Here is a 24,698-nt window from a genome sequence, read left to right on the forward strand (position 1 = left end):
TATGGAAAAGAGATCCGGAGTCTGAAATTCTACTAGAAATTTTTCTGTATACTCCAAGTTCCAATATCATTTACCATTTGGGTTTTATTCTAGATTAAGTGATATAGAAGAAAGATTTGGTAGACATCCAGCTTGTTTATAGGGTTAAAATATTTTATTAGTTAGTGTGGTTGTATGTGTGGCTGTGCATGTGTGCACATATGTATGGCAGAGGACAATTTTGTGAATTTGTGCAAGCTTTTGGTGTGAGATTATAGGCAAACTTTCTTACCTACCTGCGTCTGAAAGCCTTCTCTCCTGAGGAGAAGTGTGAAGACAAGACAGTCACTTGAATGACTGGGAAGTCACTCCTTGCTGTGCTTCTGCATTCTGGGCCATTCAGCTAATCCACCAGCTTCTTCGATTCTTTCCATTGAATTAATGTTTCTTAGATCTAATGTACTTTTTGCATCCAAGAAAATTAAAAGCAGATGAATATTTCCTTGAATCCAATGAAACATTATTCTTCAGTCTCAATGGGGAGGTAAAACTTTGACAGTTACACAACTGAAGGTCATTCCTAAGGTGACACAATACTTGAGGAATTTGATATTGTATATTCTAATAACAAATGAACGTGAAACACAGACAGCCAAAAATGGTCATCTATACTGTTAAGTAGAAGAATGGCAAGATCAGTTTTACCCTTTTCTCATAAATGCTAGCAGTCTCTATAAAAATTGAGTGATGGAAATGTGCTTATGAACAAAACCAGTGTCTGTAGTTTGTCAATCAAAATGAATAATCTCAAAGTCTCATTTTCAATTAGGTTATTTTAATATTTAACTACCTAAAATGCTCCAATCATACTCTTTAGAAAATTGTTAGACTAGAATACTGCAGTTCTAATGACATTTTATTATGATAGAAATGACTTCATTAATTGATGATCATATATCAACCCATAAAGTAGATAAAAGATATGAAAAAATTCAAGTCAAGGAGAGTTTAGAGCCATTTTAATTGTTCAGTTTTTTCCTCAAGAGTAAACCTTTATATGATACTTTAGGCCTTACAAAAATATGAAAATTTCATATATATATGTACATATATATATACACACACACTCATTTTTGTCAAATTAAATAGCCCATGAATTTCTTTTCTAAAGTTCAAACAAATTGACATTATATAAGTGTCATCCCAAATACAAACACTAGGATATAATAAAAATGATAAATCTAGTACATGCATAACATAATGATTTTGAAATGCAAGACATTTCAAAAACAGTGAGTGTTGGATTTTTATCACAAACATTCTCCTTTGTGACTTCATATCTATTTTAGAACGTGGAGAATTTTTTAAAAAGTGCCTTTGGTGACTTTCCAAAAATATTTGAAACATGACCTTTTAAAGAAACTGGTCCTGTTTCCCATTTATTCTCTGCACCATTGAAAGAACATTTGCTACTTCTTAATGAAAATAATATAAAAAGGTCACTGGGGATGAAAAATAGCACAGTCAAGCATTACAGGAGAGTTTTGCTTTAACAGGTAAGCGAATAAGAAATGCAGAGTATTATTATGTTTGTTGATTCCTCTTAATAAATATTAGTATTTAAGCTCCCATGAAATCAAATAACCGCTTGCCCACCCTCTTGTTTTCTAGCTTCCACAGGTACTCAATATTAAACAAATCTAACTAAAAATAGCTGAAGAGTTGAAGCTAAAAGCCACATATAAGAGCATACATGTGGCATTGTCTTTGAGGACTTTGGCTACCTTACCCTGTATTTTTTCTCCAATTCTGTCCATTTCTCTGAAATTTTTGTATTTTTTTTTCTTTAAAAAGGAGTTACATTTCATGGTGTATATTTACCTCATTTTCAATATCCACTCATTAGTGGACATGCTAGCTGCTTCCATCACCCTAGTTATTGTTAATTAGACAACAATACACAGAAATATGTAAGTATACACATCACAGGGTATGGGGTCCTTTGCCCAGGAATGTATATCTGGGTCATGTGTTAACTCCCCCCCTTTTTTTTCTTTTTGAGAAACCTCCAGCATGCACTGGCTTATGCTTCCACTAATAGTGTGGAAAGGCTTCCTTTCCCCACATCTATACGTGCATTAGTTGTTGTTAGTAATTCTTCATGCTAGTCTGATTGGGGGACAGAACCTTACAGTGGTTTCCTAATGGGTGGTAGTATCAAGCACACTTTTGAGTGTTCCATCATCATTTGTATCTCTTCTCTGGAGATGATATCATGTGACTCATATTTATCTATACTGGGATTTTGTCTGGCTTGTTAATACGCAGATCTTGGGCATGCAGGTATAGGTGCTAAGAGTTCATGTCTGCATTGTTACTGTTGTGTCTGTAAAATGTTACTTTGCCACCACAGCTTCCCACTACCTCTGGCTCTTACAGTCTCCATGATCTGTCTCTCTTCTGTGGTAATTTCTAATGTCCTTAGCATTGTGATATTACTATCCCATTTATTCTACATACGTTGACCAATTGTGATCCTCTGCATTAATCTCCATCTACTTTATAAAAAAACTTCTTTATAGAGATTCACTAATCTATGGGTATACATAAAAGAATGTAGGCGGTGATTTATTACTATGTACATTTAACAGAAAAGTAATACTAGATTTTCTCTTAGCTCCTATGACCCAGTCACAGATTTTTGGTCTTGTTAAATGTACTGGATATCAAGGAGTCTTAAATCTAATCAGAAAGTGGCTGGTCATTCTCATAATGTTTGTTTTACTATTGTAACAGTGAACATATCATGAAAGGTCCGTCATCACTGTAGCTACCAGTGTTCACAGCTAGCTTAAACTATTGATTATTTTATTCCCCTGCAACTCATTTAAAAAATTAGAATGTTTGATTTTTGTTACTTGGTTTTGAAATTCTTTGTATATTCTCATCATGAATCATCTTTCAGATGCATAGCTGGCAAAAATAATAAGCAATTCCTAATCTTATCAAAAGAACTCAAAATCATTTCATAGTGATGGACACCACTATCAATCCAATTCTTAGATCAGAGAACTTGGTTTTTCAACAATGCATTTTGAAACATCCCTTCAATTTATTTGTCTTTTCTGCTTGACCCCTTTCACTCTTATCACATATCAACTCGTAGCTTACACAACTCTTTTTGTTGACCAAAATTTATGTACGTCTTAAAACATCATGGACAAAACTTCTACCACTTAGCCCTTGGGATGAAGAAAACGAAACCATTAAATACCCCAAAGATGAAGGTTCCTCACAGTCCTAGTCTACGGCATATCTGCTCTGATCCAGTTTCTTCTTTACATTAATTCTGTTTCTTACCTATTACTTCCTATTCCTTGATCCTTGGTCCTTACACATCACACTACATCTTGATGTAATGTGTTTCTTTTTCTATATTCTTCCTCAAATTCCTAATTACTTAGCTACCAGGTCTAGCCCTCAAGATCTTTAATAGAATCTTGCTAGACCTCTGCTAAGGTAACATCTCTTTCCACATGTTCATAGTCATATTTATCTTTTCTTCCTTTATCCTAGAGCATTTGATGACATTTAGTCATCTTTATGATTGCTTGATTAAAATCTTTACAAGAAGAGGGACCATCTTAAACTTTCTATTTTGACTAGCTTAAATATATACTGGACACAAGTTTCCATGTATTTGTTAAAGTAGCTACTTTTCATTTGGTTGACATGCTCACATTTTTCTAGGACTTTCATGCTTGGTTTTATGGCATCTTCTGGTTTCAGAGGACTGGCCACATTTAATTATAATTATATTTTTAAATATTGATCTCTCAGACTGTAACTTCTTCAAAGAATGCATCGTGTCTGACATGTACTAGGCACAGAAAAAAAATATTTGTAGAATTGAGTTGAGACTTGTGTTGACTGAGTTTTTCTGTCCTGCCAGTCTTGTAGCCATTAGGTCCCAAAGAATCACACAGAGGTCTACATTAGTTATAAACGGATTGGCCCGTTAGCTCAGGCTTTCTATTTACTAATCTTATGACTTACATTAACCCATAATTCTTGTCTGAGTTAGTCACATGGCCTGGTACCTTTTTTGGTGAGGCAGTCTTGCTTCCTCTGCTTCTGGGTCACAACAGCTGACTGCAGAATCCTCTTCCCAGAATTCTCCTGTTCTCATTGGCCCGCCTCTACTTCCTTCATGGTGCCCCACTTATACTTTCTGCCTGGCTATTGGTCAATCAGCATTTTATTAAACAAGTACAAGAAACAAATGCTTACAGAGTAAAACCATTATCCCACAGAATACTTGTATCTCAGTTATAGGTTAATTGTTTACTTTTCTTTGAGGATGACCTAGATTCAATATCTACCACTAGGATCAAGAAAAATAATTAATAAATATTAAATTTGTAAATGTAAAGTAGATTTTAACGTATTCTGAATGTTTTATAGTTATGCACAAGCCTTACTGACTACAGTGTGTGTGTGTAGGTGGGGGGATGTTTTACTGCTTTGAAACCCAGTTGAAGGAGTTAATTTCTGATATGATTCCAGATTATTGGTTATGCCTCACAACCTTTTATTTCAACATATTTTAAGAGTATGTCAAATTAGCTGGGTGGTGGTGGTGCATGCCTTTAATCTCAGCACTTGGGAGGGAGAAGCAGGCAGATCTCTGAGAGTTCGAGGTTAGCCTATCTACAAGAGCTAGTTCCAGGACAGGCACCAAAGCTATACAGAGAAACCCTGTCTGAAAAAAAACAAAACAAAACAAAACAAAAACAAAAATGAAAACAAAACAGAGAGTAGGTCAAATTAAAAAAATGCATATGTAATGATAACTTGATTGAAGAATTCATATAAACAAAACAAATGAGCACATGTATTAATAGTGCTAGGTGGAGTTATAAGGAAGCTAGATTTCTTTGAATCTCATGGAATGTAAACATTTTACTGCTAGAATGATATTGAACTAGGAAAATTCTGCTTAATAATATTCATGTCTTGCTAAAGTGCTTTAAGTGTAGATTTTTTTCCTTAAAGACACATCACTGGAATTATCTGAATTCAAATGATTGAGACTGAAGGAATATGTTACAACCACATTTTATATCATTATCCATTAAATGGCTCTGAATTATATAATACTCCACTGAAATATGCTGACAGTCATACTGAAATCTAAGTAAAACTTTTGATGAACTGAGTCCTACTTTAGCTCAGTAGTTACATCTCAATCAGACAGGCTCTGCTGTATAATTTTAGGTTTAGTCAAGATGAGATTTATGGGTGTACTGTATTCACAGACCACTGTGAAGAAAGTAAGATTTGAAGAAATGAGTTATTAATCTTCAGCGTGGAACATTAAGAACTGTCATGTGGCTATTATAAGTTGGTATCTAGAAGGTAGTCGACTCATAAGCCCCCCAAAATAGATTTCCTCCTTATACCTCTGGTATCTGAGACATAATTAACTGTTACCTATTATTCATTTGTGAAGTCCAAATATTTTACTTCATTTATTATGTTCAAATGGGGCATAAATTAAGAGCGTTTCTCAAGAACTGTCATGCTGTGGGGAACATGGCTGCCTATCGCCTTCCTTAGTATTTGCTTGCAGGCCTGTGTGTAGCTGGTGAAAGCATGTGAGCTTTGTTTGCTCTCACCAACTAATATATCTTAATTTGCTGATATATTTTATTTTAATTTCATTGATGATCTTATTAGGCATGGGCCTGTGTTTGCTTTGCTAGTTAGAATAGTGGAGACAAAATGTCTAGTTCCTGAGATGACTGTGCTGTGATATTTGCTGTCCCTAGTTAGTTTTGAGTTTCTGTAGAGAAGAGGTGTCCAGAGGCAGAGGCGTCATCTCATAAATTCTTTGTTTCCAGTTTGGATAAGTGGTTTTCTGGGGGATGGTAACATGTAGGTCATAGTTTTGTTTTCTGGAGAGGAATAACCTTCAATGGGATTGTTTTTTTTAAAAAAAGAAAACACTTAAATGCTTGTTGAGGGCTTGCTGAACCAGCCAAGAGCGTTCATCATCCTCTTCTGCTTTCTATCCACTATAGGTCACTTTCAAAAGAAGCTAAAATCAGTAAAATCCTAGAATATAAAATAATTTATATTATTTATAACAAGATTTAGAGAGATATAGTTCAAATAGACAATATTATAGAATAAAAATATCACTAGGTCTGCATGCAGAGTTGGTGGATTTTGGCATAAATATCCACTAGTAACTTAAACTTCCTGGCAAAACAAAACAAAACAAAACAAAAACAAGCAGACACAACCTATTATCTCTTTGATGGGTTCTAAAATCCATGGAAGAGCTAGGTCAAAGCCTTTGTTATTACACACTGAAGAGTACGCTGAATTAATAATTTGGAAGCTGATATTTCTGTGTGAAGAGACATGTATCTCCAGGTGGGGATAGAGAGAGAGCCCTGCTTAAAGTGCATTTTTCAGTAGCTCCTCCAATAGCAATTCTGTCTTGTGCCACCATCACTCCTCACAGTGGGAAGTTCCTTATCATTGTTGACTTTACACTGAACCCTCGCCTTTCCTCAAAGTCTCAGGCTTACAGCAAGGGTTTACTTAAGGAACTATTTATGCCATGAGTTTGGACAAAATGGTTGCTAACATGCATCTCCCATGCTGTGAAGACTACTTTTACTGTTTTGAAGAACCAGTACTTTGTGATCTGCCCAGTTCTACACCCTCTCTAGTCTAGTGCACACCTGACATTCTGATCATCTTTTGTGCTTTTCTTTTCTAAATGTCACATAGTTGTTATGATGTAGGATGTAATCTTTTTCAACTGACTGTTTCACGGAGTGGCAGGCTTTTAAATTTTCTTCATGCCTTTTAATTGTTTAAATCGCTTATTTCTTTTTAATTTTTAAATTATGCGTATATGTGTGTGTCTAGGTGGCTTTGTGCTCACTGAGGCCATCATAGGGTGTTTGATCTCCTGGAGATCAAGTTATAGACAGTTGTAAGCTTCCTTTTGTGGTAGGGGGCAGCTGAGCTTATGGCCTCTCAGGTGATTTTAACTACTGAGCCATCTCTTCAGCCCACATTCATTTATTTTACGTGTCTAGTAACATTTCACCATCTGGATACACCACAGTCAACAAATCCACTCAACTGTTAGGAGAGATCTTAAGACCACTTCTGAGTTTTCATAGTTTTTAATGAAGTGTTCATGTAGACATTCAGTGGATCTGTTTGCAATTAATTTAGGTAAATAACAAGGGCACAGACGCTGGGTTACATGGTAGGAATATGACTGATTAAAAACATCATAAAATTATCTTGCAAAATGGCTTTATCTCTACTACCTTACTATCTTACCAATAATGAATGAGGGCCCACATGGCCCCTACACACTCCCCTGCACTGTAATTGTTTGATATCATGGATGTCCTCTAACAGGTATACAGTGGGAACTTCTGCTTTGATTTGTATTTCCATGATGACATACATCTCAAAGTATTCCTGCTGTGATGTCTGTGGCCCTTTTTTTCTATATAAATAGTTAGGTTGCTTGCTTTTTTTTCTCCCTATTGTTTATTTGAGAGCTCTTTCAGTTTATGGGTAACAGTTCTTCATCTGATACAAATTGTTTTTGAAAATATTTTCTCTTTTCCATTATCCCAATAGTGTCTTTTATAGGGAAGAAAATTCTAAATTTAGTGAAATCACATCTACAATGTTTTTCATTATGATACCATAAAAATTGTACTCTACTCTAAGTCCTATGCTTCAGCAGCAATTAAATGTCTTTATTAGATAATCTAAGAGTGTTTCCTATTTAGTGATTTTTGACAAATCATGTCCTTCAGAAAGTTGGCCCATTTCATTTAGTTTGTCAATGTGGCAAAGCTTGAGCTGTACATTGTTCTAATTTGTTATCCTTTACTGTCTTGTGTAAGGTATAATGAGGGCATCCTTTTCCTCCTTTGATGGAGGAAGGTCATTGGCTAATAAAGAAACTGCCTTGGCCCATTTTATTAGTTAGAACATAGGTGGGTGGAGTAAACAAAACAGTAATGCTGGGAGGAAGAGGAAGTGAGCTCAGACTCAACAGCTCTGCTCTCTGGAGAGAGGCCATTCTCCCCTCTCCCGGGCCGACGTGATAAAGCAAGCCGCCAGGTCAGACATGCTGAATCTTTCCTGGTAAGACTGTTGCTACACAGATTATTAGAGATGGGTTGATCGGGATATGAGAATTAGCCGGTAAGGGCTAGAGCTAATGGGCCAAGCAGTGTTTAAATGAATACAGTTTGTGTGTTGTTATTTCTGGTGTAAAGCTAGCCGTGCGGGAGCCGGGTGGGACGAAAAGCAGGCCTGCAGCTTCCACAACACTCCTTCTCTTCTTTTACTTTTCATTCTTTGTTTCACTTTTCTTCTTATTTGATGCAAAATCTGGATTTGATACACAGCCTAATTAAAAAATTGTGGGCTGTTATAAGTCACCCACCTCCAATTCTCAAATAGCTGGGGCAACAGGTGTTTCCCACAATGCTTGGCTTTGCATATTATAGTTTGAATCCTTTCTCAGTATTTTTTTAAGCTAACTTAGAAACAGGCATATTCATATTCACTAATCTTTTCAAGGAATCAGCTTTTGATATTATTTTCTCAACTGAATTTTGATTTTCATCTTCATTGTGTTCCACTTAAATTATGTTATTAATTTCCACATTTTTCTTGGATCTGATTTGCTTTTCCATACTTAGTTTACTAAAATGTAAATTTAGATTTTTAATTTCAAATTTTTCTTGATTTCTTTTCATACATTTTGCCCTATATTGATTTATGTGCAATAAGATAATACATGTAGATAAAACAAATAGATTTTTATTTATGAAAATGTTGATGTCTCATTGGGCATATATTTGAATTTTTAGGGTTTTTATTTTACAATACATGTTAATTGAAATATAATTATCTCATTTTCCCCCTTCCCTTTCTTCTTTCTAGCCCCTTCATGGTAACCTCATTCCAACCCTTCCCATTCCCTTTACAATCTCTCCCAATTACCTTCACTCTGACATCGATAGCCTTTTTTTTAATTATTATTACTGCTACACACACACACACACACTTACACAAACACATACAAATTTGTAAATATAACCATTAGTTGCTGTCGTAGTCACTGTTCTATTGTTATGAAGAGACACCATGACCAAGGCAACTCTTATAAAAAAAAGTTTAATTGAAGCCTTTAATACAGTTTCAGAGGTTTAAGAGGTTTAAGATATGGTCATCATAGTTGGGGCATAGCAGTGCACAGCAAGAAATAGAGAGAGAGAGAGAGAGAGAGAGAGAGAGAGAGAGAGAGAGAGAGAGAAATGAGCCTAACATGGACTTTGGAAACCTCAATCCCCACCTCCAGTGACACACTCCCTTCAAGAGGAGCACACCAGTCCAAGGCCACATCTTCCAATCTCTGTAATTTTTTTCAAATAGTGTCACTACCTGGTGAACAAGAATTCAAATATATGACCTTATGGTGGCCAGTCTGTTCAAAACCCTACAGTTGCCTGTAGTTCCTTGTCTGGAGATGGGATCTCATAAAATTTCATTCTTTCTCTGTTAGCATATATAGATATTGCCTTTATTCTGGCCTTGTTTATACAGCAATTTCCGGGAGTGGCTGCTTCAAACCAGGCTTCCTGGTGTTTTGGTTTTTGCAGTCTTTCAGCCCCTTCTGTGATTTCCCTGAGGCATAGATGCAATAGCTATGGTATAGATGTGCTCATTAGGCCTGGGATTTTCACTGCTCTCTGGCATTGTGTCCAGTTGTGGCTTTTGATGATGGATCTGCAGTCCAGAGAAGCTTCTTTGATGAGATGTGGTAGGTACATTTGCATCAGAAGAGCTGTAGTTAGGAACTACAACTGGAACATTTCATTTTTTTCATCTTCAGTCTGAGCTTAGCCTTTAATGGCTGAATCATTTCTCCAGCCCATGAGAACCTTTTATTTTAGAACTGTGTGTGTATATCCATATCTCTCTATATAGTTACATATTTCTATTTTCACTGATGTCCATAAAACCTAAAAGTTTTGTTTTCATTTTCATTTAACAAAAAATGTTTCAAAAGTTCTTTTGAGACATCTTTGGCTCATATGTAATTTAGAACTGTTTTTCTCTAAGTATTTTGGGATTTTTAAAAATAATTTATTTATTTTTACTTTTGTGTATTGGTATTTCATCTGCATTTATGTCTGTGTGAGGGTGTCAGATCCCATGGAGGCAGAGTTAGAGGCAGTTGTAAGCTGCCATGTGGGTCCTGGGAATTAAACCCAGGTGCTCTGGAAGAATCGCTAGTGCTCTTAACTGCTGAGCCATATCTCCAGATCCATACTTTGGGATTTTTAATTAGCTCTGTTATGATATTTCTGGTAGAATTCTCCTGTCTCAGAGTAGACATTGAATGATTTCTTTCAGTTGTTAAAATGTTTTGTGCCCCCAGATGCAGTATATTCAGTATTTTGTGTGAAGGTATGGGGTTCATCTATACACTCACTGATTTTCTGTGTCCTGTATCTATGCATTACAACATGTTGAATTCCACAGCTATAATAATGTACTGACATTTAGATCTTCTTCTGCCACAGGATTTTGGCATTCCATTGTTGCTTACACATTAAGTATTTCATTATCATCTTGAAGAACTAATTGTTATTGTAAATTATCTCTCTCCCTTCCTTCCTCCCTTCCTCCCTCCCTTTCTTCTTTCCTTCTCTTTCATTTTTGTTTGTATGTGTGTGTTGTGGTTACGAACATGTGAGTACACAGACGTCACAGGAGGACACAGGAGTCCTGTTCTGTCTCTCTATCCTTTGTTTCATGAAACAGGGTCTCTTACTGAACTTGGAGCCAGTTTAGCAGCCAAACCAAACCATAGTCATCTTCCCATCTCCACTTGCCACATCACTAGAGTTACAGAGATACCTGCCAAAACTCTAGTTCTTAGGTGGAATTGGGAATTTGATCTCAGGAACTTATGTTTGGCAAGCTAGAACTCTTACCCACTGAGCCATTCTCCAGATGCTGCATCTCAATATTCCTGATAACTTTCCTATCTGAACTATGCTCTATCTGAAATTATTATGGTTATTTTGGTATTCAAGGGAGATGAATGTTCACATAACATATTTCTTATTCATTTACTTATAATCTATGGGTGCCTTTATATTTAAAATGAATTACTTTTCTTGATATTTTTATTAATGAAAGATTATCTATTTATTTTTTATGTTATAACATAATTACATCATTTTTCCATTCCCTTTCTTATCTTAAATTCCTCATCATGACCCCCTTACTCTCTTACTTTCTTTCAAATTCATGGTCTCTATTTTTTTGTTGTTCTTTCTCTGCCTCTGTCTCTGTCTCTGTCTCTGTCTCTGTCTCTGTCTCTGTCTCTGTCTCTGTCTCTGTCTCTGTCTCCGTCTCTGTCTCTCTCTCTCTCTCTCTCTCTCTCTCTCTCTCTCTGTCTTTCTCTCTTTCTCTCTCCCCCTCTGTCTGTCTTGTCTGTCTGTCTCCCTCTTTTTTGTCAGAGTGCGTAAGTTTTCTTAAATTCATAAATATTTTTCCTTTTCAGTCTGTACAATTTTACTTTTATGTATGTTTTTAGTGCTGATTGCTTAGCTTTGGATGACCAATGGGCTTGTTCTTCCTGGGTAAAACTATTTTCCCTGCTCTCAGCATTTCTTGGTTGCCTGTAGTTCTTTATTTAGGGTTGAGGCCTCCTGAGCTATCCCTTTCCACAGTTATATGTCTATGAGTGTTGTCTCTGCTCAGGGCATGTTTTTTTGTCAGTCATATGGGTAAGACTTCATGGGTGTAGCTTCTCTGATATTCTTAGGAAACAATCTCACAACAAATTCCCTGTCCTCTGGGTCTTTCAGTCTTTCTAGCCCCTCTTCCCTGATGGTTTCTGAGCATGAGACACAAGAGTTGTGTCATAGACGGATCAGTTTGGACTGGGTTCTACAACTCTGCATTTGGACTGGTTGTGGTTTTCTGTAATGGCCCCCATCTGTTGTGAAGAGAAGCTTGCTTGATGAAGGGTATGCATTATCTGCATCCATCTTGACCCTGGAGAAGGATCTGCAGTGTCTAGCTGCAGAGGTTGGATGTGGTGTGAGAAGGTCTCGACATTGTGGGCTGGGAAGGCAGTTCCTGGTAGAAGCCTATGAAACTTCTATGAGTACTATAAGAAGAGCATTAGGCAGGTGTGGCCAGAGGAGACTGAGGTATTATAGTTGCAATGTATTAAACAGAGGACCAGACAGATCCTGAAAATGGGTGCACCATATTTGCCCGAATGGAGAACTTGCTCTTGATTATGTATTTATTTAAAGAATTGATTTCTAAGTAGTGAATGGTATCCTTGAATTCTTACTATGTTTGCTACTTTATTTATATGGTGGCTTTTTTTTTTTTAAATTTATTCCTGTACCCTTTTAATGGTTTGGGGCTTTACTTGAACACTTTATTTATTTCTAGTTTTGTGTATGTGTGTTTGTATGTGCACCATATGTGTATAATGCCTGTAGCAGCCAGAAAAGGGCATCAGATCGCCATGAACTGCCTCTACAGACATTTGTAAGTCAAATTGTGAGTGCTGTGAATGTTTTTTGGGAGAGCAACAAGTGCTTTTATCTCTGCAGCTCCTTGGGCACTTTGTAATGATGTTATTCTCTAACTGCATTTGCACATGGGTAATACGTTCTAATGCTTACCCGTATTTCTCAAAGGCTCATTTACAAACAGTCCATGTGTATTTCCAAATAACATTATACAGTAGTAGTTGGTAATACATTTCCCTTATGGTAACAAACGACTTTCTCCTGACTGCTGCCTCTGTCCTACCACTGCTGGCCTTCCCTAACTCATAAACCCTGTATTTACAAGGGCAGGTAAAACATTCACAATCAGTAACTCCTCGCTAGTATTTTGAACAAAATATCATGGACTGGGTCAATAAAAAGTAACAGACATTTTAAAAATTCACTTCCTTACACTTGTGGCTCCTAATTCTTTAATCATCATAATCATCAGCTCTTTAGATCCCTCGCAGGCAACTCTAACTCCTTCGCTCTGCATTTCTGACGTTTTCTTTGAGATGTTATATTCAAATTGCCTTTCTTTTTTGGCTTTTAGTATAACTTTTAAGAAGCTATAGATAGCTGGACATGACGTGACATGTAAAATCAAAAAAGCAATACCCCCAAATTGTAACCAGTGGTATAATTGCCAGACCTGTGGGAATGGATGCTTGCTGTGTGTACTTCGGTTTGCAGCAGCAGTATATTGGGAAAACACTGTTAAAACATGGCTCAGAATTTTGGAAATATGATCCTTTCATTATTTTCGACAGCAAAATTTCCTTCTTTTGCAATGGTTCAATGACAGTCCAGTGAGACCTACTGAAAGCCATGGCCACTGTAGCTTTCATGTAAAGGCTGGCAATTCGCCTATGCCTGAGCAACAGCATCAGGTAGATTACCAAAGCTCCTCCATTTCTCCACAGCGCTCATGAACACTGTAATCTCATGACATAGTCATTCATTCAATCACAGCATAATACTCTTTTAGGTATCTGCTATGTGTCTTCTCTGGGTTGTGACCTGGGGTCATGGTAGCTAAGCATCCAGCACAAAGCACTTGGTCTTTGCCTGGAGGAAGCTCCTTTCCTTCCTTCCTGGCCATAGTGAGACTAGACAAAGCCATTTGAACTCAGACACAAATGGCAATTTCCGTCTCCCTTTACTATGTTGCTCACTGCCCACATACTTGATTCGCAAAAGCAAGCATGGAGCTGGTAGATAAATGAACAGCAACCTATAATTAAACTCGCTGAATATCAGAAAAGATTGGGGAATTCAGTAGATGAAATTGAGAAGATGCTTTGCATTTTTAGAACCCAGGAAACCTAAGTATTATGAATGTTGCTTGATGGGGGTTTCACCCTGAGCTGTTCCATTGTTCTGATATCAGTCTGTGACTGGAAAAGTCAGCGATTGGGGTTGAGTGTGTGTTATCACAGTTTATTGACTCTTCTTGCGCACAGGAAACAAAGTCTTTCCTGCTTAGTTAACTGATGTTGTGTAGATAGCACCCAATACAATCTCTACCATTGACTGCTAAACCTTGTTGTTTCCTGTGGCCAACCCTTAGTTCAGATAGGGCCTGTCCCATTGTGAATCTTCTATCATTACAGAGCCATTGAAAAAGACAGTTCTGTTTTAGAATAGCATCTGGGTGGCTTCTCAGGGACACCGATTTGTAGCATTGTTCACACTTCTTACTACATCTTATTTCCATAGGACAGTCCCTTTCATTCTCCTTCTGCGTAGGACTGTCTCTCCTTGCACCACCTTGCTTATAACCCCATTCTCTTCCAAGACGCTCCTAAAAAAGCACTACTTATGCATGTCATTTAAAACTCATTGACTACACTACTGGAACTTTCTGTTGTACTCTGCTAATTGGAATAGTTCACTCAAAAGCCAGTGTCACTGTGCTTAGGGGATAGGCTGTGTATTTTAATTCTTTCCCCTACCAGCTGAGGGAAAAAGGCATGCTCTTTAATGTTGCTGAATCCCAGGTACAGGCAACATAGTTCTGTGGAGAGACTAAAGGTACCTATCTCCTGGGTTTTAAATAAAGATTAAAAGCAACAGGAGCAGCGGCAGGATGTCCAAATTGTCTAATTGTCTAGCTCAGTGTCCAGTACCTGCTGTTTGGTTGCTGTTGTGGTTGCTACATTCACTTTAGCTAAATTAGTTCCACCCAAGAGGTTATGAACTCCAAGAACTCTGAGATCACATAGAAAACATTTATTCTCGATATCCCACGGAAGCATGAAGTTCAGTAAATATATGTAGCATCAATGGCTGAAAGGTGAAAAATGAATTAGTTAATGAACTAAATTCAAATCCCAGGTACTTTACTTAAAAGATGAGATATGGTCCGTTTGTCCGTACAGTGCTCCACAATTACACACAATCGATGTGGTTACATAGCATGAAAATTGTTCATATCTGTGAAACTAAAAGCATTCTTTATGATTTCTATTTTGTAACTGTATACAGACTAAGAGGGATTAATTTCAAGTTAGGATCATCTAAACATCTACACTTAAGAAATTACTATTGGCATTTTAATGAAATGTTATTTTACAGCTTTAAAGTTCATAGCAATATAATTAGTAATATGTGTAATCTTTATTGCCAGTCTTAATCTTTTTTATATGACTGAAAAATTATTTTATGGTCGTACAATTAAAATAATGCTAAAAATGTCAGCATAACAGAATTAGACTAAAGTAACTACTACAATATTGTACCCTAAACCAGCTAATATAAATGCAAAATACTTTCTACAGGCTATTTATTTGAACTAATACATGGTGAGGGATTTAAGGAGTAGTTTGTGCAATGAAATAAAAAGAAAAATAAGCACTGTACAGCAATCTTTGCTATTGTTTAGCACGAGGGAAAATTAAATAGGTTTATATATAGGCCACTTGAGGAAAATGTATTAAAAGCCACACCACAACATAGTAAATACAAAGGCAACTGGCAGGCAATGCTCCATTTTATAGGTTTTTATAAATACTCCATTTGCAGATTTTAAAGGGAAGTCTGAGGTGCTTAAAGTTGTCATTTTACAAATGACTGTATAATATTGACTATGAAACCAAACTGAGTATGCCCAGAACACTTTGTTAAGTTTGTTCTTTCCATTTTCACACATGTATACGATGCTTTCCCCACCCACCTTCCCTTCTGCTCTTATCAGCCCCTCTCTTCCCTACACAGCCCCTTTCCATTTTTTATGTGCTTTTGTTTTGTTTTGGGACCCAGTGTTTGTAACCAGGGCCATCTGGTGAGCGTGGGTGCCCAGAATTCTAATGGTACATTTTATAAAAGGATTTCAAAAGACAGTTGTTCTGTTGGCACACCAGAATAGTTAGAATTTTTCACAGTGCTTTCACCTGTTGATTCATGATAGTACATATTAATTTGTTGACATTATTTTTTAGAACATAGAAAAAAAATGAAAAAAATCTAAAACAAAATTCTATTCTGTATGGAAAACTGGAAAGTACATAAAAACATGCAAAAAATAAACCACCCAGAATTTTGCCACTATTACACTATCATACTATAACAGTATTTCTATTTCTAGTGTTTGTTTCCTTACGAATACTTTTAAAATAATTGTCTTTATTGAACTTTTTGTTGAACATAAGAACCAAATAGATAATTTTGTATATTTTGCATAAAGACCAACTAATGTGCTGAATATGCTTCATTTCTTTGTAACATTTTAAGACTTCTTTTTCTAGATACTCATAGGGTATTGATGTTTTTATATTTATTTCTAATTGTTATAGATATTCACTTTTAAAGCCTCACTAACACTACATTTTTAATCAGTTTTTAACTCATTTCTTAAAATCATCAAATCATTAAAATCCTGTCACCTTAGGACAGAAGCACCGATAAACTCTGAAAGAATATTTTTTTGGGGGACAAGGTTTTTATTATTATTAAATATACTTTATTCTTTTTTATTGATTTTTATTGAGCTCTATATTTTTCTCTGTTCCCCTTCCTTGCCTCTCCCCCCTTCATACCTCCCTCAAGGTCCCATGCTCCCCAATTAGTCAGGAGATCTTATCTTTTTCTACTTCCCATGTAGATTAGATCTATGTAAGTCTCTCTTAGGGTCCTCATTGTTGTCTAAGTTCTCTGGGATTGTGGTTTGTAGGCTGATTTTCTTTGTTTTATGTTTAAAAACTGCCTATGAGTGAGTACATGTGATAATTGTCTTTCTAGGTCTGGGTTACTTCACTCAAAATAATGTTTACCAGCTCCATCAATTTGCCTGCAAAATTCAAGTTGTCGTTATTTTTGTTTTTGCTGTGTAGTACTCCATTGTGTAAATATACCACATTTTCCTTATCCATTCTTTAGTCAAGGGGCATTTAGGTTGTTTCCAGGTTCTGACTATGACGAACAATGCTGCTGTAAACATAGTTGAGCATATGTCCTTATGGCAGGATTCAGCATCCTTTAGATATATACCCAAAAGTGGTATTGCTGGGTCTTGAGAAAGGTTGTTTCCTAATTTTCTGAGAAATTGACACACTGACATCCAAAGGGGCTGTATCAGCTTGCATTCCCACCAGCAATGCAGAAGTGTTCCCTTTTCCCCACAGCATTTCTCTGGTGACTAAGGATGCTGAACTTCCCATTCTATAGGCTGTCATTTCTTGATTGCAATAATTTTAATGCCCTGATACCTTTAGGGGAAAAGCTAGCTTACTACATTGTATTCCACATTTCATTTATTTATTTTTAAATCGGCAGGTCCAGGCACACTGGGAAAGCTCTACAAGGTCTCAGCTGCCCAAGGTCCAGAGACAGCAAGTAACTCCTTTCATGACCCTTGACCATCAGGTATTCAACCAGACTCTCAAGAGCACACCACCTCCAGCACCAAGCTGTATGCCTCAGGGAGAGCATGGACCTATGAGCCCGGACAGTGATGCTGCTTGTACAGGAAACCCATTCACAAAACTGCTGACTCTTGGGAGAGAAGATGGTCGTGCGGAATGGCATGTATGTTCAATAGCTGATTATGAAGTCTATCTTAAGTGCTAAGAATTGAAAGTGTATGAAAAGAAATGTGTCTTTACGAATTGGTCTGCAATTATTAATCATATGCAAATTAATTATGCATAACAAATTATACGTGTTCATTTTAATACTAAATTAGGTAGTTCATTTTAATACTCAATTAGTTATCAATGAGCCACTAACAAACCTTTGTATTTAGAAGGTTGATTTCTAATCATAAAGAAAACCTAAGTTTTCTGGGTAACTTTAGTTGAATTTATCAATATCTTAAATATCTACAGATATAGCACAACCAATAAAACCCCAGAGACAGATATTAGGACTCAAGCTGAAAGACCACAGAAGTAAAACAGACAACCACTAAAGAGCTCTTGCCTCTACAAAATTTTCAGACAGAAAAGAGCGTGAATTTCTGTCTCATCCTGCCTTATATTCCATGCCTTTGATCCCAGCAGTAGAGAGGAATATTCTATGGCTAACTAGTGCGGTTGCCAGAATTAAAGGTGTGTGACACCACTGCCTGGCCTGTATGGCTGACTAGTGTGGTTAATTTTGCACTCTGAGCATCAGGTAAGCTTTATTTTTTAGATCATAAGCAAAATATCACTATACATAGATTTGAAACCTATACTAGTTATATAAAAAAACACTAATTTTGTGCTCTTAAAATGTTCACTAAAATAAAATCAATTATCTTATTACATGAAATATTTTATGGAATTATAAATATATTTTTACATTTAATTTTTAATACTTTTTTAATTTAAATAGATTCTTATCACTTACTAAATAGCTGGCATGGAGTGATGCTGAGACTTTTTCAGAATAAATAAGAATAGCTAGTGTTATGAAACATGTTCTTCTTTTAAATGAATCTTCAAAAATACTAAAAAAAGGAGGATGCAGAGTAGGCAATAACTAAAATTTGGAAAAATCTTTAGCAACTTCTTGTAGATAAGTTATGACGATTACAGACGGACTTTCTTTTCCTTTTGCTTCTTTGCCTTGATCCCATGGTGGAACTTTGTTCTCTCCCACCTGGGGCATCTTCTTCTAATCTGAATGGTCTGTTCAGGTTGATATTTTTCCAATATTAACTTCACAGTCTGCAAGAGCAAAGGCAGAACACTCAGGGTTTCATTTGAATCCAAACAGGAAAGGAAGATTTTTAAAGAGCTTTATGTTAACTTGAAAAGTAGGAAAGAATGAAGACCCAATAGATTATTAAATGAAGAAAAAAAAAGATTATCACTCTGTAGGACTCTCTGAAATACAAAGTTGAATGTGGATCCCTGTATGTGTATTTAAACATTTTAGTAGTGGGACTATATGTGGGGTGTGTGTGCACATGTGTGTGTATGTATTATGCATATATGTATGTATGTGTATATGCATTTGGAACTTTCAAAAGTGTAATACAGCACCAGTTCTCTTGTTATGTGCATGAAGAACACAAACTACAAGACGGATGAGAGCGATCTGCACAGTAAATATTAGAATTAAACCCAATACAATTCATTCTTCAACCACCACATCCAAAGTTTATTTTTTTGTAATAATTATTGATTCTTAAAGAAAAATCAAGTTCCATAGGTAATGATTATGCCCGTCAATTTTGGTAAAATCTAGAAAGTAGTCTTTTGTGTCATGAAGGCAGCATGCATCAGTCTTCTGGGTTTGCCATGAGATCTTTGTTTCTATTCTTTGGCTCATGCCTCACCTTTGCCTTTATGGTTATTGTTGCTGTTCGATATAGAGCCTCACTATATCCCTTACACTGGCCTTGGACCCAAGATCCTCCTATCTCAAACTTTCCAGAGATGGAATTACAGATGTGTGACTAAAAGCCTAGAAAAAGGGTTAGTTTGATTTTTTTTGATATTTTAAAACTTCAAAACATAATGGCATGGTTTGTGCTCAGGAGATAGTGGTTATTGATATTTGTCTTATTCCCTGTTTCCTTCTAAGCTATCTCCTTCACTAACAAAAGGGAATCTCTTCTTCATCCAGTGATAACTATAGTATCACCTCATAGGTCTGGGAGAGTATCCTCAGGTTTAGAGGTGATGATTGGAATTAGAGATAAGTGAGAGACTGAAGGTCTCTGGCACAGAGATAGGTAATATTAAGAGAAACACTTCACAGTGTATGTTTTCCCAGCATGCAATTGGCGTTTGTACTTACAAGAGTGAAGGTGCCTTCTACACTAATGATTGCTCCTAGCTTAGAGATTTCCTTCACCCTTTACTGCTGTTTTATTATCATTGGACTCATACATGGCTCTCTACAGTTCACTCATCCTTATGTCTTTTCTTTTCCTCCTCTCATTCATTCTTAGACATTTGTCTAAATGATTTTAATTCTCTCTGGAACACAAACTTGAGATCCCCCCACACACCCATCTTGAGGTTTTTTCCTTGATGATTCTCCATACAGATTTGGTACCTCAATGACTGCATTCATTATCACATTTTCACACCATATGATGCATTTTAAAGATTCGTTAATATTTTTTCATTCTTTTAGTTTGTTATTCATTGATTAAAATGTCATACCTTACTCATGGATAAATTTTTGTTCATTCATAACTAGTGGATGCTGTTGGCAGGTTAGGGAGTAAACGAGTAATGAGTCCAGTCAACCTCTGTTCCTTGCATTCCACTGTTTACTGGTTACTCCTCAATAGTGTTTACTCCATGAGGGCAAGAACGTCTCACTGCTGTCACCTGTAGTAATTCCTCTGGTTCTTGAAAGGTCTGAAAATAAATATTGCTCGATAAATATTTGTCAATTCTTATTTGAATTGATTCATGAAATTATTGACAAATCATATTTGGACGTATCCTGATAGAGTCTCTCAAGTCTTGATTCAAGTTGACCAACCACCTTTCTTAGAATACAGCAGAATTTGGTTGAAGGCCATTTAATGCTTTTGTAAGTGTTTTCTACTGATTATTTTTGTGTATACCATGAGAAATCCAAAATTCGACCATGCCTCTCAACTCACCACTTACACCTTCTTCAGTTTACATGTGTTAAGGTTTCACTAAAGGCAGTACGGTGGGAAGAGGAGAATTAGACGTTAGCTGGTTGCTTGTTTCATCTCTATTGCTTTGATGAAATACTCCAACAAAATGAAAATGGGGCTGGGGGAGAAATGGTTTGATTTAGCTGACAATTTGGGGTGTGGGGAAGTCAGGTGGTAGGAACTTGAAGTAGCCACACCACACCCATAGCCAAAAGGAGAGAATTAAATGCATACATGCTACTGCTGAGCTCACTTTCTTCCTTGTACAGCCCAAGGTCTAGCCCAGAAAATGGTGCCCACATTTAGGGTGGATCTTACCACTTCAGTTTACACTCTTAGAAACAAAATCTTTTACAGGTATATCCATAGCACCGTGTAGTCCAGGCCGTACTTCACTGAGAGGTGACTCTTGTGTGAAGTTCACAATCACAGCTAATATTACAAATATTTGGGAGGGGGGAGGTATAGAAAGAGCAAAAGAAGCACACGGTCTTTTTCAAAAGTGTAAACCTTTAAAAGCCTTCCTTATCTACTGGTTATTTTTTAAGCCTCTCTGCAGAGAAAAGGAAGCTTTAAGAACTGAAAATGCAAATAAAGATTCCATTGAGGTTAGAACTATAGATTCAGAGTTCAGGAGTTCAAACTTGCCTCTGCCACTCAGGTAATCTGGAACAAAGTGACAATTTCTTTTCCTTTGGATTTCTTTTTATATGATGAGGATAATTTCCTCTCCTGGGCTGCTGTGAAGCTTAGATAATTGGAATATGTCAAACACTACAGACAGTGCCTAGCACATCTCCCTCACTATGCAGGTATATGGTACTGTTGCTGTTTAAGGGGTTTGTGTGTACCCTTGGTACTGTATCTTTAGTTACAGAGATGAAGAAAATGGTATGTTTTCGTATCATCTAAATTCCTGTGCATTAGTCAGCTAAAAATTCACCACTGACCTTTGGACATCTACAAAGCATTTTGAAAGAAGACAGATGGTATGGAAGTCCTCTGTCAACATGTTGAGGCTGTGGACTTTGGTCTGAAGCACAGCACAAGAAGCACTCTGCTGATCTAGATGCTGATTGCGGCAAGGTTCCCCCTGGGGGCCTTGTCACTAGGGAGCATAGGGAAGGTGATGCAGGGAAAGCAGCCAATCAGAGCCATGGACCCAGCTCTCAGATAGCATGAGCTTTGAAATACACAACTAAGTGTTTTAAAACTTAAAGATGCGAAATAAAACTCTCAGTCTTCACTAAAGTTCTCCCTAATTTCAAATGAAAGCGCCACTTTAACCCTTACTGACAGTATTCTGAATGCATTGGATGCCATTAGATGGAAATTGCTGAGGTTATGGACAGTATGGCATTGTGTTCAAGAGGAAAGAACACACATTCTTCCACTCATGCAAAGGACAGTAAATATTTACAGGCCCCCAAAATGTCAAAACCCCTAAAACTGATAATCACTTCAGCTTATAAAACAAAGTAATTTCATTTGACTGGGAAATGGTGTTTAGTTCTATACTTTTGAAATAGACAAGACAACCAATGAATATTTCTAAATACTTGGCACTAAAAGATCATATAATGTTGAGAAAAATTATAGGGCTCCACTGTTCTCTCTTTGTGTGTGTTTGTACATATGTGTGTGTTTATGTGTGTATCTCTCTGTATGTTTTTACATGTATATATGTATCTATCTACATCTATTTGTCTATCTATCTATCTATCATCTAATAATCTATCTATCTAATAATCTATCTATCATCTATATATCTATCTATCTATCATCTATCTATCTATATCATCTATCTAATATTCAAGCATTCAATTCTGTATCTAATCTGCTGTAGCATTATGCAGGAATGACTTAATTTTGACATTTCCTATTTGAAGCTTTGCCTATAATCAACTACCTTCATGAGGTCCTGATTTCTTTTTGACTCTTCACTATGATTAATAGATTGAGATTCATAGGCTTTACTCCCTTGTTGAAGACAGAAAAATTACTATGATAAAATATGAATTATTTCTGAGCCAATATTCTGAGCTGAAAAAAAGAGAGAGGTCTCATCACCTTAATGTAGAAAAAAATTCTGTGTCTAAATCGGTATTAATTCCTGGAATCATATTCCAAGAATGGATGTTATCTTATCTTTTGTTTGATTACTTTACTCAATGTCCAGTTCCTAGTCTCAGAAGTGTTATCTGTAAAGCTTGTATATACTCTTTCCGCATATCTTGAAGGGTTACTTTTGGCTCGTTACGATCCTGTAGAAATCATAAGATGATGAGATATGGAAGGTTTAAGAGCAATTGTTATTTTAATGTTTTCATTTGGAGAATGTGAGCGACTACATTTTGTAGGCTAAGGTCAACCATTGATCAGTGAATCATTTACTTAAACAGTGTTAAGATAGATACTTGATATTCAGGGCCTGAGAAATGGTCTAGGAAAGCCTCTAGTTTCTCTTCACTAATTCCAAATAGACTTTCTATTGAGAGGACTATCTCTTCCTCCTTCCTCTAGTATACAGAACTCCAGACATCACAGATAACTGAGCATCACATACAGAGGATCAGATAAGACTGAATATTAGACATGTGTTCACCTCTCTTTACACAAAGAAATTGTCTAAGTAATTTAATATACTTTTGTTGGATTTCCAGGAAAGTATTCAAGGGTTTGCATTTTACCCTAACAATGATTATTGAGTGACTAGACCCTAAATGACAATGACCTTCCCATTTCTGTGTGCTCTGGAGAAGTGGTCACCTGTACAAGGAATTGGTTCCTATGCAACATCTGCGTAAAGTAGAACTCAAGGACCCAGAACACCAGAAGCAGACAATGCTCTGTCCCATTAGTTTTGCTTCATCAACCTCTCCTCTTAGGCTCTCCACTTCTTTAATATCCATCCATGATAATTTTCTTCTCCCTCTTATAACCGTCCCTCACAGGCTCATATCTGAGCTCTTGCCAATTTCTTCATAATTTTAGTATTTTATTTCATACATTTATGGTCCAATGTCAGTTTTTGAAGTATGTTTCCTCCAGCTTTATATCTCTATTCTTGTTTAAGCTCATTGAGAAGACACACCATTTGACAATGTTTCTGTTTTTCAATACCTATTTTTTTCCATTTACAAAATTTAAGAAAAAATCTTCTTTTTCTCACTAGAGTCCAAGATATAGCACCTTCTTTTTTTTTTTTTTTTTTTTTTTACAAGCACCATTAACTTCTTATTTTCATATCCTGCCTAGATCGCAGTACTGGATAAACTCATTTATTTTTACCATATCTTTACCTGAGCAAATAAATGAGAAACACTCCCCACACTGTGCATGCTGATTATGTGAAATAGATCATCAGATTTCACATGATTGTTTACTCCTGTGAGTCAACCTATAAGCATACCCTAGAAGATTACCAGTAAGGGAGACTGAACAATATCATCCCTCCTTGTACTTCCAAGGTTCCCATCCATTATTATAACACTCTGTAAAGAAAATATGTCCAGTCCAATTATGATCCACTCAAAAGCTTTAGCAGTTCTCTTGACCCTCCACATCTGTTTTATTGTTTCTGTCACCCTATTAGAATAGAATAAAGTTTCTATCTCATTCTTAAATTCCCAACAAATTTTCTTTCTGTGTACTTCCCCGCATATCAGCAGTATATCTACGAGACTGATGTGCTGTGTTAGTCTTGCATAAATCCCTCAAATCACACCAAACCAAATAGCTCTATTTGAACACATTTGCTTCCTAGCCACCATGTTATTTCAGCACATAAATATCCCCCTCCACAACCTGAAACAAAACTTTACTGCCTCCATTTCCTCCCTTCCAGCATTTGATGCAGCATCTGATGACCCCCTTTTCTCCTCTTCAATCAAGCTTTTGTCTTCATTATTTTAAAAGGGCTCTTAACACCAATCAGTTGAAACAGATTTTCTGAGACTATAGTATAATTACATAATTTTACCATTTCATTTCTCCCT

General features: G+C 36.4%; 1 protein-coding gene across 1 annotated transcript in view; it reads left to right on the top strand.

Moving 5' to 3' along the window:
* The window catches only part of Tfec (transcription factor EC), a 74,300-nt gene that overhangs the window by 13,756 nt on the left and 35,846 nt on the right, over positions 1-24,698 (top strand). The window contains exon 2 of the mRNA XM_050145930.1: positions 17,403-17,654. Coding sequence (XP_050001887.1) covers positions 17,475-17,654 — 180 coding nt within the window. The 5' untranslated portion in view covers positions 17,403-17,474. The remainder of the gene's footprint in view (positions 1-17,402; positions 17,655-24,698) is intronic.

The sequence above is a fragment of the Alexandromys fortis genome, unplaced genomic scaffold (genome assembly GCF_014885135.2).
Source record: "Alexandromys fortis isolate MF-2015 unplaced genomic scaffold, M_Fortis_MF-2015_v1.1 scaffold_34, whole genome shotgun sequence".
NCBI lineage: Eukaryota > Metazoa > Chordata > Mammalia > Rodentia > Cricetidae > Alexandromys > Alexandromys fortis.